Source organism: Leptodactylus fuscus, chromosome 10 (assembly GCF_031893055.1).
Source record: "Leptodactylus fuscus isolate aLepFus1 chromosome 10, aLepFus1.hap2, whole genome shotgun sequence".
Lineage (NCBI taxonomy): Eukaryota > Metazoa > Chordata > Amphibia > Anura > Leptodactylidae > Leptodactylus > Leptodactylus fuscus.
Genome location: NC_134274.1, coordinates 72,932,419 through 72,946,685, shown reverse-complemented (window position 1 = coordinate 72,946,685; position 14,267 = coordinate 72,932,419). Strand labels below are relative to the sequence as shown.

General features: G+C 51.9%; 1 protein-coding gene across 1 annotated transcript in view; it reads left to right on the top strand.

Moving 5' to 3' along the window:
- The window catches only part of LOC142219209 (adenosine deaminase domain-containing protein 1-like), a 44,634-nt gene that overhangs the window by 23,954 nt on the left and 6,413 nt on the right, over positions 1–14,267 (top strand). The window contains exons 4-8 of the mRNA XM_075288162.1: positions 6,453–6,579; positions 6,880–7,053; positions 7,848–8,077; positions 9,844–10,081; positions 10,169–10,298. Coding sequence (XP_075144263.1) covers positions 6,453–6,579; positions 6,880–7,053; positions 7,848–8,077; positions 9,844–10,081; positions 10,169–10,298 — 899 coding nt within the window. The remainder of the gene's footprint in view (positions 1–6,452; positions 6,580–6,879; positions 7,054–7,847; positions 8,078–9,843; positions 10,082–10,168; positions 10,299–14,267) is intronic.

Sequence of the window (14,267 nt, the reverse complement as noted above, 5' to 3'; positions counted from 1 at the left end):
AAGGCTTCAGATGCAGCTATGCTGGAAGGGGGGAGGCTTCAGATGCATCCATGCTGGAAGGGGGGAGACTTCATATGCAGCCATACTGGAAGGGGGGAGGCTTCAGATGCAGCCATGCTGGAAGGCTTCAGATGCAGTTGTGCTGGAAGGGGGGAGGCTTCAGATGCAGCCATGCTGGAAGGGGTGAGGCTTCAGATGCAGCCTTGCTGGAAGGGGGGAGGCTTCAGATGCAGCCATGCTGGAAAGGGGAGGCTTCAGATGCAGCCATGCTGGAAGGGGTGAGGCTTCAGATGCAGCCATGCTGGAAGGGGAGAGGCTTCAGATGCAGACATACTGGAAGGGGTGAGGCTTCAGATGCAGCCATGCTGGAAGGTGGGAGGCTTCAGATGCAGCCATGCTGGAAGGGGGGAGGCTTCAGATGCAGCCATACTGGAAGGGGGGAGGCTTCAGATGCAGCCATGCTGGAAGGGGTGAGGCTTCAGATGCAGCCATGCTGGAAGGCTTCAGATGCAGCCATGCTGGAAGGGGGAAGGCTTCAGATGCAGCCATACTGGAAGGGGGGAGGCTTCAGATGCAGCCATGCTGGAAGGGGTGAGGCTTCAGATGCAGCCATGCTGGAAGGCTTCAGATGCAGCTATGCTGGAAGGGGGGAGGCTTCAGATGCAGCCATGCTGGAAGGGGGTAGGCTTCAGATGCAGCCATGCTGGAAGGTGGGAGGCTTCAGATGCAGCCATGCTGGAAGGGGGGAGGCTTCAGATGCAGACATGCTGGAAGGGGGGAGGCTTCAGATGCAGCCATGCTGGAAGGGGTGAGGCTTCAGATGCAGCCATGCTGGAAGGCTTCAGATGCAGCCATGCTGGAAGGGGGGAGGCTTCAGATGCAGCCATGCTGGAAGGGGGGAGGCTTCAGATGCAGCCATGCTGGAAGGCTTCAGGTGCAGCCATGCTGGAAGGGGGGAGGCTTCAGATGCAGCCATGCTGGAAGGCTTCAGATGCAGCTATGCTGGAAGGGGGGAGGCTTCAGATGCATCCATGCTGGAAGGGGGGAGGCTTCAGATGCAGCCATACTGGAAGGGGGGAGGCTTCAGATGCAGCCATGCTGGAAGGCTTCAGATGCAGCTATGCTGGAAGGGGGGAGGCTTCAGATGCAGCCATGCTTGAAGGGGTGAGGCTTCAGATGCAGCCATGCTGGAAGGGGGGAGGCTTCAGATGCAGCCATGCTGGAAGGGGGAGGCTTCAGATGCAGCCATGCTGGAAGGGGTGAGGCTTCAGATGCAGCCATGCTGGAAGGGGAGAGGCTTCAGATGCAGACATACTGGAAGGGGTGAGGCTTCAGATGCAGCCATGCTGGAAGGTGGGAGGCTTCAGATGCAGCCATGCTGGAAGGGGGGAGGCTTCAGATGCAGCCATACTGGAAGGGGGAGGCTTCAGATGCAGCCATGCTGGAAGGGGTGAGGCTTCAGATGCAGCCATGCTGGAAGGTGGGAGGCTTCAGATGAATCCATACTGGAAGGGGGAGGCTTCAGATGCAGCCATACTGGAAGGGGGGAGGCTTCAGATGCAGCCATGCTGGAAGTGGGGAGGCTTCAGATGCAGCCATGCTGGAAGGGGGGAGGCTTCAGATGCAGCCATGCTGGAAGGGGGGAGGCTTCAGATGCAGCCATGCTGGAAGGGGTGAGGCTTCAGATGCAGCCATGCTGGAAGGTGGGAGGCTTCAGATGCATCCATACTGGAAGGGGGGAGGCTTCAGATGCAGCCATACTGGAAGGGGGGAGGCTTCAGATGCAGCCATGCTGGAAGGGGGGAGGCTTCAGATGCAGCCATGCTGGAAGGGGTGAGGCCTCAGATGCAGTCATGCTGGAAGGCTTCAGATGCAGCCATGCTGGAAGGGGGCAGGCTTCAGATGCAGCCATACTGGAAGGGGGGAGGCTTCAGATACAGCCATGCTGGAAGGGGTGAGGCTTCAGATGCAGCCATGCTGGAAGGCTTCAGATGCAGCCATGCTGGAAGGGGGGAGGCTTCAGATGCAGCCATGCTGGAAGGGGGAGGCTTCAGATGCAGCCATACTGGAAGGGGGAGGCTTCAGATGCAGCCATGCTGGAAGGGGTGAGGCTTCAGATGCAGCCATGCTGGAAGGGGAGAGGCTTCAGATGCAGCCATACTGGAAGGGGTGAGGCTTCAGATGCAGCCATGCTGGAAGGTGGGAGGCTTCAGATACAGCCATGCTGGAAGGGGGGAGGATTCAGATGCAGCCATGCTGGAAGGGGGGAGGCTTCAGATGCAGCCATGCTGGAAGGGGTGAGGCTTCAGATGCAGCCATGCTGGAAGGTGGGAGGCTTCAGATACATCCATACTGGAAGGGGGGAGGCTTCAGATGCAGCCATGCTGGAAGGGGGGAGGCTTCAGATGCAGCCATGCTGGAAGGGGGGAGGCTTCAGATGCAGCCATGCTGGAAGTGGGGAGGCTTCAGATGCAGCCATGCTGGAAGGGGTGAGGCTTCAGATGCAGCCATGCTGGAAGGGGAGAGGCTTCAGATGCAGCCATGCTGGAAGGTGGGAGGCTTCAGATGCAGCCATGCTGGAATGGGGGAGGCTTCAGATGCAGCCATGCTGGAAGGGGGGAGGCTTCAGATGCATCCATACTGGAAGGGGGGAGGCTTCAGATGCAGCCATGCTGGAAGTGGGGAGGCTTCAGATGCAGCCATGCTGGAAGGGGGGAGGCTTCAGATGCATCCATACTGGAAGGGGGGAGGCTTCAGATGCAGCCATGCTGGAAGGGGGGAGGCTTCAGATGCATCCATACTGGAAGGGGGGAGGCTTCAGATGCAGCCATGCTGGAAGGGGGGAGGCTTCAGATGCAGCCATGCTGGAAGGGGGGAGGCTTCAGATGCAGCTATGCTGGAAGTGGGGAGGCTTCAGATGCAGCCATGCTGGAAGGGGTGAGGCTTCAGATGCAGCCATGCTGGAAAGGAGAGAGTTCAGATGCAGCCAAACTGGAAGGGGTGAGGCTTCAGATGCAGCCATGCTGGAAGGTGGGAGGCTTCAGATGCAGCCATGCTGGAAGGGGGGAGGCTTCAGATGCAGCCATGCTGGAAGGGGGGAGGCTTCAGATGCATCCATACTGGAAGGGGGGAGGTTTCAGATGCAGCCATGCTGGAAGGGGGGAGGCTTCAGATGCAGCCATGCTGGAAGTGGGGAGGCTTCAGATGCATCCATACTGGAAGGGGGGAGGCTTCAGATGCAGCCATACTGGAAGGGGGGAGGCTTCGGCTGCAGCCATGCTGGAAGGGGTGAGGCTTCAGATGCAGCCATGCTGGAAGGCTTCAGATGCAGCCATGCTGGAAGGGGGGGAGGCTTCAGATGCAGCCATACTGGAAGGGGGGAGGCTTCGGCTGCAGCCATGCTGGAAGGGGTGAGGCTTCAGATGCAGCCATGCTGGAAGGCTTCAGATGCAGCCATGCTGGAAGGGGTGAGGCTTCAGATGTATCCATGCTGGAAGGGGGGAGGCTTCAGATGCAACCATACTGGAAGGGGTGAGGCTTCAGATGCAGCCATGCTGGAAGGTGGGAGGCTTCAGATGCAGCCATGCTGGAAGGGGGGAGGCTTCAGATGCAGCCATGCTGGAAGGGGGGAGGCTTCAGATGCAGCCATACTGTAAGGGGTGAGGCTTCAGATGCAGCCATGCTGGAAGGTAGGAGGCTTCAGATGCATCCATACTGGAAGGGGGGAGGCTTCAGATGCAGCCATGCTGGAAGGGGGGAGGCTTCAGATGCAGCCATGCTGGAAGGGGGGAGGCTTCAGATGTAGCCATGCTGGAAGGGGGGAGGCTTCAGATGCAGCCATACTGGAAGGGGGAGGCTTCAGATGCAGCCATGCTGGAAGGGGGGAGGCTTCAGATGCAGCCATGCTGGAAGGGGTGAGGCTTCAGATGCAGCCATGCTGGAAGGTGGGAGGCTTCAGATGCAGCCATGCTGGAATGGGGGAGGCTTCAGATGCAGCCATGCTGGAAGGGGGGAGTCTTCAGATGCATCCATACTGGAAGGGGGGAGGCTTCAGATGCAGCCATGCTGGAAGTGGGGAGGCTTCAGATGCAGCCATGCTGGAAGGGGGGAGGCTTCAGATGCATCCATACTGGAAGGGGGGAGGCTTCAGATGCAGCCATGCTGGAAGGGGGGAGGCTTCAGATGCATCCATACTGGAAGGGGGGAGGCTTCAGATGCAGCCATGCTGGAAGGGGGGAGGCTTCAGATGCAGCCATGCTGGAAGGGGGGAGGCTTCAGATGCAGCCATGCTGGAAGTGGGGAGGCTTCAGATGCAGCCATGCTGGAAGGGGTGAGGCTTCAGATGCAGCCATGCTGGAAAGGAGAGAGTTCAGATGCAGCCAAACTGGAAGGGGTGAGGCTTCAGATGCAGCCATGCTGGAAGGTGGGAGGCTTCAGATGCAGCCATGCTGGAAGGGGGGAGGCTTCAGATGCAGCCATGCTGGAAGGGGGGAGGCTTCAGATGCAGCCATGCTGGAAGGGGGGAGGCTTCAGATGCAGCCATGCTGGAAGTGGGGAGGCTTCGGCTGCAGCCATGCTGGAAGGGGTGAGGCTTCAGATGCAGCCATGCTGGAAGGCTTCAGATGCAGCCATGCTGGAAGGGGGGAGGCTTCAGATGCAGCCATACTGGAAGGGGGGAGGCTTCAGATGCAGCCATGCTGGAAGTGGTGATGCTTCAGATGCAGCCATGCTGGAAGGCTTCAGATGCAGCCATGCTGGAAGGGGTGAGGCTTCAGATGCATCCATGCTGGAAGGGGGGAGGCTTCAGATGCAGCCATACTGGAAGGGGTGAGGCTTCAGATGCAGCCTTGCTGGAAGGTGGGAGGCTTCAGATGCAGCCATGCTGGAAGGGGGGAGGCTTCAGATGCAGCCATGCTGGAAGGGGGGAGGCTTCAGATGCAGCCATGCTGTAAGGGGTGAGGCTTCAGATGCAGCCATGCTGGAAGGTAGGAGGCTTCAGATGCATCCATACTGTAAGGGGGGAGGCTTCAGATGCAGCCATGCTGGAAGGGGGGAGGCTTCAGATGCAGCCATGCTGGAAGGGGGGAGGCTTCAGATGTAGCCATGCTGGAAGGGGGGAGGCTTCAGATGCAGCCATACTGGAAGGGGGAGGCTTCAGATGCAGCCATGCTGGAAGGGGGGAGGCTTCAGATGCAGCCATGCTGGAAGGTGGGAGACTTTGGCTGTAGTCATGCTGGAAGGAGGAGGCTTCGGCTACAGTCATGCTGGAAGGGGGAGGCTTTAGCTGCAGCCTTGCTGGAGAGGGGAGGCGCCAGCTGCAGCCAGGATGGGGGGCAGGCTCCAGATGCAGCCACATACAAGCTGAGCTCTGGGGACACAGAGATTTCTTTGTATATTTTTCAGATTTACTTTTAATTTACTTTTAATATGAGACAAAATAGGATCAAAGAAAAAAAGATGAAGGGGCAGAGCCAAGTGATGTAGTCTGAGCATTTCTTGGGTTTAGCACTTAACCCCTTATTGACAAGTCTGTTCCAGACCAAGCTTTTTTTTTTTTTTTTTGTAGCCTCAGTGAAAGGCCTCACTTTTTGTTTTCTGTTGACATAGATTTTTTTTTTTTTGTTGTGGGACAAATTGTAGAGATCACGGCATCATCTTGGGGTCTGTGCGATCTGTATGGCTACAGCAACACCTCATTTCATTTCTAGAGCTTATACCAGTCTTATATGAAATGTGGTGAAGTTTCCTTTGGTGATTTGTTCTATTATTTTTATTTATTTTTTTGGTGGTGGGGGGGTGATAGATAAGCGGCCATGTTTCCTTTCTGGGGGGGCATCTCACCATGTACTTTTTGTCATGACAGTTCTGTATAATACGTGGTGATACTTCAATTTTTCCTGACCGCCTGAGTGTTAGACCACTCCCCCTCTGGTGATGGGGTGACAAGGGGAGCTTCTCCCAGTCGTGGTCTCTGTTGACTGTAGCCTCTAAAGAGTTAAACAGTAGAGCGCTGGCCACGCCCCAGGGGGGAAAACTATGTGGTGCTAGCTTTTGCTACAGCTGTCAATATGGCGCATGAATTGGCATAAGGCCCCTTGACGCATTGGAAGTGATGATGGTAAAGGAGAGAATCACCCTGACTGGGCGACCTTGTGTGAAAAATGGCGAGAATCTCACCCACCTGTAGCCTACGTTGTTGCACCATCTTGGCTGCCTCTCTGGAAACAGCGCCATTCCTGCCCACAGGTTGAGTGTGGTATTACAGCTGACCTGCGGTACCATAAACAACCAGTGGACAGCGGTGGTGCGGTGTATGAGTGACGACTGCCATGATCCTGTACAGCCCCCTAATGAGTGGAGTATCGAGCGTCTTCAGGTGACCTTCGACCGTATCCTCCAGGACGGTCATGTGACTTGTGGTGTGACAGATTCTTTGTATTTCCACCTTTTAGGTAACCAAAAGTGGGAAGTCGTGTCCCTGGGCACTGGAGAGTTAAATGTTGGACAGATCAGGCAGAGCGATGGGAGAATTGTCGGTGATTCGCACGCCATCGTGTCCGCCAGACGCTCCTTACTAAGGTATATATGTGATGTAACCTGTCCCAGTGAGCGCGGAGCTCTGTATCACTGGACCCTGATACGGACCTGATGATCCTGACGAGTACCCTCAATGGCCGCCAGGTCAGTGTCAGTCCCTTATCTCTTTCCCGTGTTCTGGCGCAATTGTGTTCACCGATCCTCATATTTGCGGCTCCACTACTCCTGTCCATTCTCTACATAATTGGGGCCCCCAGAGGTCAGGGGCTCTGCGGCAACTGGGTGTGTATGTGTATGGAATCCATTGGCAGTGTGCTGAGGCTGTGGCCATCTTGTTTCCAGGTATTTATACAGGCACCTCCTCCTTCACTTCAGTGGTCATGGTGTCCTGATGGAACGTTCCATCTTCTGCCGAGATTCAGCGACCAATCTTCTCACTTTTCAGGAGAATCTGACTCTCTATCTATATATGAATCGGCTTCCACAAAGATCAGTCCAGACGGCTTCCCTCCCAATGTGAGTCCTGAGCATAGCCTATAGATATCTGCAGGGTATAGTACAGGTGCTGGATGTATGGCCGATCCTGAGCATAGCCTATAGATATCTGCAGGGTATAGTACAGGTGCTGGATGTATGGCCGATCTTGAGCATAGCCTATAGATATCTGCAGGGTATAGTACGGGTACTGGTTGTATGGCCGATCTTAAGTATAGCCTATAGATATCTGTAATGTATAGTACAGGTGCTGGACTAGTGGCTGGGAGTTGTTACTGCACCAGTGAAGATGCCCCGCCCACAGCTCTTTCCAATAAGAGGAGACTGTACGCCTTACATCCATTATCAGTCACTATAGAGGGTACACCCCAAATTCGTTATCGGTCACTATATAGTGTACACCCCACATCCATTATCGGTCACTATAGAGTATACACCCCACATCCATTATCCCTGCAGTCAGTGTACTATGTTACAGCACATAGTGATAGCGCCCTCCAAAGAACTAGATCTTTCTGCTGGTCAATATGAAGTTGGTGACTTTGATTATTATCATTGGCATACATGTCTCGCACCACCATTAGCTAAAGGAGCGGTCATTCACTGTCCAATCAGGATTGCTGATATGAAAATAAAATTTAGTACCATATAAATATGGGGCATGTCAAGTAAAAAAAGGGGAGTGTCCTAAAATCATGGAGGTGAAATGGCGACTTTGATTTTGGTTCTAATGGTCAGCCCTGACGTTGTCCTTATTGTTTATACACAGATGTGCTGGCTTTGTAATCTTCTTTTTCTTCTTCCCTTCCTTCTAGAAGTTTTGCACCCTGTTCCCTGCCCGCAGTTGAATCTTATGGCCAGATGCCCCTTCATATTACTGTGGGAGACCACAACTATCCTGTGGGACATGTTCCTGCTGCTATCACTGCTGACCTAAGCTGTATGTCTCCCACAGACAAGCTTATAAAGTGGCAGGTTGTGGGTGTTCAAGGAGCGCTCCTGAGTATCTTCATGCAGCTGTTGTACATCAGTAACATCCTAGTGGGTAGGTGGGAAAGCGTACTGTGTCACAGAATAAACTCTCAGATCCTCTCCATTCCTGGAGGCTTCTCTGCAGGGTATGAAGTCTGGCAATGCTGTAAGGACGGGTTCACACAGAGTATTGTGGCTCGTCATTTGGTACGTACACGGCCACCGCAAAATCACGTCCGCAAAATAGCGCCGCATGTACGGCACTGGCTCCCATTGAAAACAATGGGAGCGTATACGGCCCGCAAAAGATCCCGCGGCGTGTACGTACCAAATGACGAGCCACAATACTCCGTGTGAACCCGCCCTAAGACTTCCTATCCTTGACTTCCTCTCATGCACTGTACATGCATTGGACAATGAGAAGCACCACAACTATCCTGTGTGTCCTAGATGGGCAGCCTGGAACTACATGTACCAGTAGCTACCTGCACATTGTATTGCATTACTATTACTATAGTCTATATCATCTGCAACTTCTGGCAAAAAAGCAACATTACTGCAACATGTGAGCTCAATATAACTTCTTACAGTGGTTTTCTATAAGATGTCAGTAAGCAATAAAGCATTGCTACATTGTCTCATAGAGCCCATACGTGGTAATAATCATGCCAGTCCAGAAAACAGGACGCACATAATAGCTGTGACTGCCAGTGCAATATGTCCTGTCTGTCTGGGACAAACGATAGTTGGAGTGCCAGTACAATATGCCCTGCCTGTCTGGGACACACAGGATAGTTGTGACTGGCAGTACAATATGCCATGCTTGTCAGGGTGGGGGGGCACAAGATAGTTGTGACTGTCAGTATAATATGCCCTGCTATCTGGGACACTTGATAGTTGGACTCTCATTACAATATGCCCTGCCTGTCTGGGACACACAGGATATTTGTGACCTCCAGTACCATATACTGGACAGCACAGTGGCTCAGTGGTTAGCCTTGCAGCACTGGAGTCCCAGGTTCAAATCCTGCCATGGACAACATCTTCAAGGAGTTGTATGTTCTCCCCGTGTTTGCGTGGGTTTCCTCCGGGTACTCCAGTTTCCTCCCACACACCAAAGACATACTGATAGGGAGTTTAGATTGTGAGCCCTATATGGGACAGTGACTGTCAATGTCTGTAAAGCGCTGTGGAATATGATGGCGCTATACAAGTAAGCATAATAAATAAATGCCCAGGGACATAGGATACTTGTGACTGCCAGTACAATATGCCCTGCATTTCCAGGACACACAGGATAGTTGTGACTGTCAGTATAACCACATGCACATAATGGAGGCTCTGCTGTGTTAGTTACTGTAAAGAGGCTATCCCTTTGTTCAAGTGAAAGATCCCTTTAAAGGGGCTCCATCACTGGGAAAAGTCATTTATCTAAACACATGCTTGCATAGGCTTTAGAAATGCTACTTCACACCTACCTTTAGTATGTAAATTGCCTCAGTGGTTTCTGAATAAGTCCGTTTTTATTCATATGCTAATGAGCTTCCAGCCAGTACAGGAAGTTCCCAGCAGCCTCCTCTCTTCTATTATCTCCTATGTGTGAGAGGCAAACAGGAAGCTGAGTCAGCAGCAGCCTCCCATAGGAAACAACAGTAGAGGAGTGCACGATGTATCTAAAGGTAGGTGTGGAATAGACTTTCTAAAGACTATGCAAGGATATGATTAGTTAAAAATGACTTTTCCCAGTGATAGAGCCCCTTTAAATAACTTCTCTTTTTTTTTATTGTTTTTCTGTACAGTTTTTGCAGATCCTGTGCTATTTTTTGTTTGTGTTTTTAGGGGACAGGAATGGCGCGGATATAATAGGACTTGAACTCGCTGTAAAGCATCGAGTTGATGAAGAGCTAGCCTCAAGATTGCCAATGTTTTACTTTGTGAACAGACCGCACATAAGTTTCGTGACCGCTGTCCACCATACACAGGATGCCAGTGGATGTGACAGTGTCAGTGTGAACTGGTCCCAAGGAGACTTTACATTGGAGGTTGTGGATGCGGCGACAGGGAGAACTAATGAGGGGTATTTGTTGTCTCACAAATAGAGAGACTGGCTGTGAAGTTTAGGAAATTGATGTTTTATAACCAGGAAATAATTTTTTTCTTTCAGGTCGCCATTTAAAAGTGGCCCCTCAATGGCGAGTCGTCTGTGCAAGGCCGCAATGTTAAATCGCTTCATGTTACTAGTAAAGAAGGCAAAAAACTATGACCTTGAAGGCTTGTGTTATCATGACGCAAAGGTAGGTGACGTGGAGACCTGTACTCGAAGCAGGAAAGCCAAAATATTGGGCACACTGTACAGAATGGGTTAATATAGCTATGTCGTGCTGCACACTACAGATATTGGCCTAAGACTCTCCAATGTGACAAAATGTCCTATAGTCTTATAACACCTTCCATGCCAATTTTCATTTTTGCGTATGCGTTTTTTCCTCCCACAGTCATCACGTTTTTACTACTTTTAGATCAGTCACACGAAGTATTGTTTGTAGGACATATTGTACTTTATAATGGCGCAATTTAGTATCCTGTGCAAAATTCAGAATGAGGTGAAATTGGGAGAAAAATGCATTTGCGCCAATTTCTTATGGATACAGCATTCCCTATCTTGTATATATGACATGTTACCTGTATTCTGTGGATCAGTATGGTCATGGTGATATGTACACAGTTGTGCTAAAAAGTTTCCATCCCCCGGCAGATATTTTGGCCTTTTTTCAGAGAATATGAATGATAACAAGTGATTATGAAGATAATCTTGTTTCCCTTAGTCCTAACAGCGGCACAATGTGGGGTATTTCTGCCCCTGTGTGCTGGTAGGACAGGCGGATATTTAATTAGCCAACAAATACGTGGCAGGCCCTATAAGAGGGCACAAGAACCTCCCCTCTGTGTGTTTTATACAAAAGTAATTCTATAGCATTGCATACAGTTATATACATAAGACATAATTCCCAGGCTGGGAAATCCTGTGCTGCTGTTAGGACTAAGGGAAACAAGATTATCTTCATAATCACTTGTTCCCTGTCGTCCGTACCAGCCGCACAATGTGGGGAGATAGCAAGTACGTCTCCCAATAAGGGCGGGTTACTCACCAACGGAGCCCAAAATGGTTTGGGCGAAGGCTGTGGAGTTTGCCACCTGATCCTTCAGCCGATAGTGGCGGATAAATGTGGACTCAGGTGCCCAAGAGGCAGCTGCACATATGTGATCCAGTGGCAGCGCGCTTCTTTCAGCGTGTGAGGTGGATACTGCCCTGGTAGAGTGGGCATGCAGGAAAGCTGGTGCCGGCCGACCTTGGATGGTGTAAGCGACCTTGATAGTGTAGGTGACCCACCGTGATTTTGTAGCCTTGGTGGCTTTGACGCCCTTATTTTTTCCCCAAATAGCTAACCAACAAATTTTCGGCTCGCCTAAAGGGGGGGGGGTGCGCTGCAAATAGATCTGCAGGCACCGGACCACATCCAGTTTATGCAGCCCTTCTTCTTCTGGTGAAGAAGGAGAGGGAAAAAACACTGGAAGGGAAATCCGCTGGTTTATGTTTACCGTAGATGGCACCTTAGGGTGGAACCCCGGGAGTAACCTAAGTTGTATATGATCGGGAAAAAAGGTAATGTACGGCTCCTCTGATGACAGGGCTTGTAGCTCACTGACCCGTTTGGCAGTTGTGACTGCTAATAAAAACGCCATCTTGCCAGTCAATGACTTGAGGGAGGCCTCCTCGAGGGGCTCAAAGGGTTGATCACATAAGGCAGTCAGGACCGAAGTAAGGTCCCATTGGTGGACGGGTGTATTTACCCCCGGCCTCAGCCTAGTTGCCCCTTTAATGAAGGTGCTCACTAAGGAGTTCTGAGACAGACGCCTCCCCAGATAGGCGGACAGGGCCGCTACGTGTACCTTTAGTGTGGCCGCAGCCAGACCTCTGTCTAGTCCGTCTTGAAGGAAGTCCAGGATCGCACCCGTCGGGGGATCGGTGGAGTCCACGTGATGCTGGAGACACCAGGCATTAAAAATGTTGCCTATTCGACGTTAGTTCCTATTGGTCGAATCTGCTCTGGCACTGGATAGGGTCTTCAAGACGGCTTGCGACAGTCTGCTATTCCTCAATAGGGACTGGTCAACCTCCAGGCTGTCAGGTTGAGGCTCCGCAGATCCTGGCATCTCAGCTCTCCTTGGGTTAACAGGTCTGGGAGTGGGGGAAGCTTCCAATATATGCCCTGACTCATCAGTATGAGCTGAGCAAACCAAGCCCTTTTTGGCCAGAACGGGATTATGGCTATTCCCGAGGCTTGGTCCTGTCTTATTTTTATCAATACCTTCGGTATGATAGGAATTGGAGGGAAAATATAAAACAGCTTGAACCTCCATGGGATGGACAGGGCATCCACTGCCAAGGGATTGTCCTCATGGTACAGAGAGCAGAAGGTCCCTACCTTGGCATTGAGTCAGGTAGCCATAAGATCGACCTCCGGGAGACCCCATCTCTGGACGATCTGTTGAAATATGTCTGGATTGAGAGACCATTCTCCTGATACGGTAATACCCCGACTCAGCTGATCCGCTATTATGTTCAGGGAGCCCTTTATGTGAACCGCGGATAACTGGGCTAGATTCTTCTCTGCCCAGGCGAAGATGAGATTCGTCTCCCTTAGTAGAGTTGGTGACCTGGTGCCCCCTTGTTTGTTTATGTACTGTAGATTACCACGGTCATATTGTCTGACCGGATCTTGACTGATTTGCCCTTCAATTCTGGAGCAAAGTGTACTAGGGCCAGGTACACAGCTCTGAGCTCTTTGAGATTGGATGACCCCAGCTCCGGACTTCTCCATCGTCCTTGTACAGTTATGTCTTGACAATGGGCTCCCCATCCCCAAAGGGATGCATCTGTTGTCAACAGGGTCCACATTGTCGGGACCGTGGACCTTCCGTCTCTCAGGTGTATCCACCATCTGAAGGAAAGATGGGTAACGGGAGAAAGGCAGATCTTCTTGTGCAGTCCCCGTGGAGACCTGTTACAGGCTCTCAACACTTCCATTTGGAGGGGACGCAAATGCCATAAAGCCCAAGGTACCGCCTGGCCGAAGATGACATTAGGCCAAGAGCTCTCATGGCGGCACGGATGGTTACTCGCCGGGTGTGCAGTAAGTAACGTGCACTGGCTTGAATCCTTGCCTTCCTTGGGCTGGAGAGGAAGATCTGCATCGTTTCTGAATCCACTATAAATCTGAGAACCTTCTTCGGGTGGATGGAACGATTTCGGATTTCTCCCAATTGATAACCCATCCTAGCTCTTGTAGGAAGGCGGTGGCTATTTCGAGCTGCCGGAGGAGCGCAGCGGTAGACTGAGCTTTTAATAGCCAGTCGTCTAGATAAGGAACGATGAAAAGGCCCTGAAGTCTGAGGGCTGCAGTGACCGGAGCGATCACCTTGGTGAACACCAGTGGGGCGGATGAGATGCCGAAAGGCAGGGCTGTGAATTAATAGTGCTCCCTGTGGCCGGCCAGAAGGACGGCAATCCTGAGGAACTTCCTGTGAGAACGGGCAATAGGGACATGAAGATAAGCGTCTTTCAAGTCGAGGGTAACCATTACCTCTCCTGGTTGAAGAAAAGCAGTCACAGAATCCACGGACTCCATGCGAAATGACCTCTTCCTGATAAACCGATTGAGGTACCTCAGATCTATTATCATCCTCCAGTCCCCGGTGACTTTGGGGACCAGGAAGAAGGGGGAATAAACTCCCTGACCGTAATCTGCGGCAGGTACCTTCTCCAGAGCACCATTAGTGACGTATTCGGTGACTGAGTCTTCCAGACTGGACTGCTGGGAAGGAGGAAGAGGTCGAGTGGAAATGAACCGATCTGGAGGTGGTTGGTGAAATTCTATCTGGTACCCGTACTGCACAATCTTCAACACCCATAGGTCTTGAATGTGGGTGTTCCATGTCCTTATGAAAGCCGAAAGACGTCCTCCTACAGGAGGGGCCACAGGGAGCTGCCCCATGTCAAAACTCCGGCTTCCTTTTATCCTCCTTGGAAGCACCTCGTCCAGCTCCTCTAGGGCGATATCTTGAACGCCATTGTTGAGTTGGGCATCTATAATTAGAGGATGCACCTCTGCCTCTAGGGGGGGCACTCCTGCCCCTGGAAGCCTGGGGTAGGGACTTTCCCCTACCTTCAGACAATCCCTCCATAATGGCGTCCAAACCCC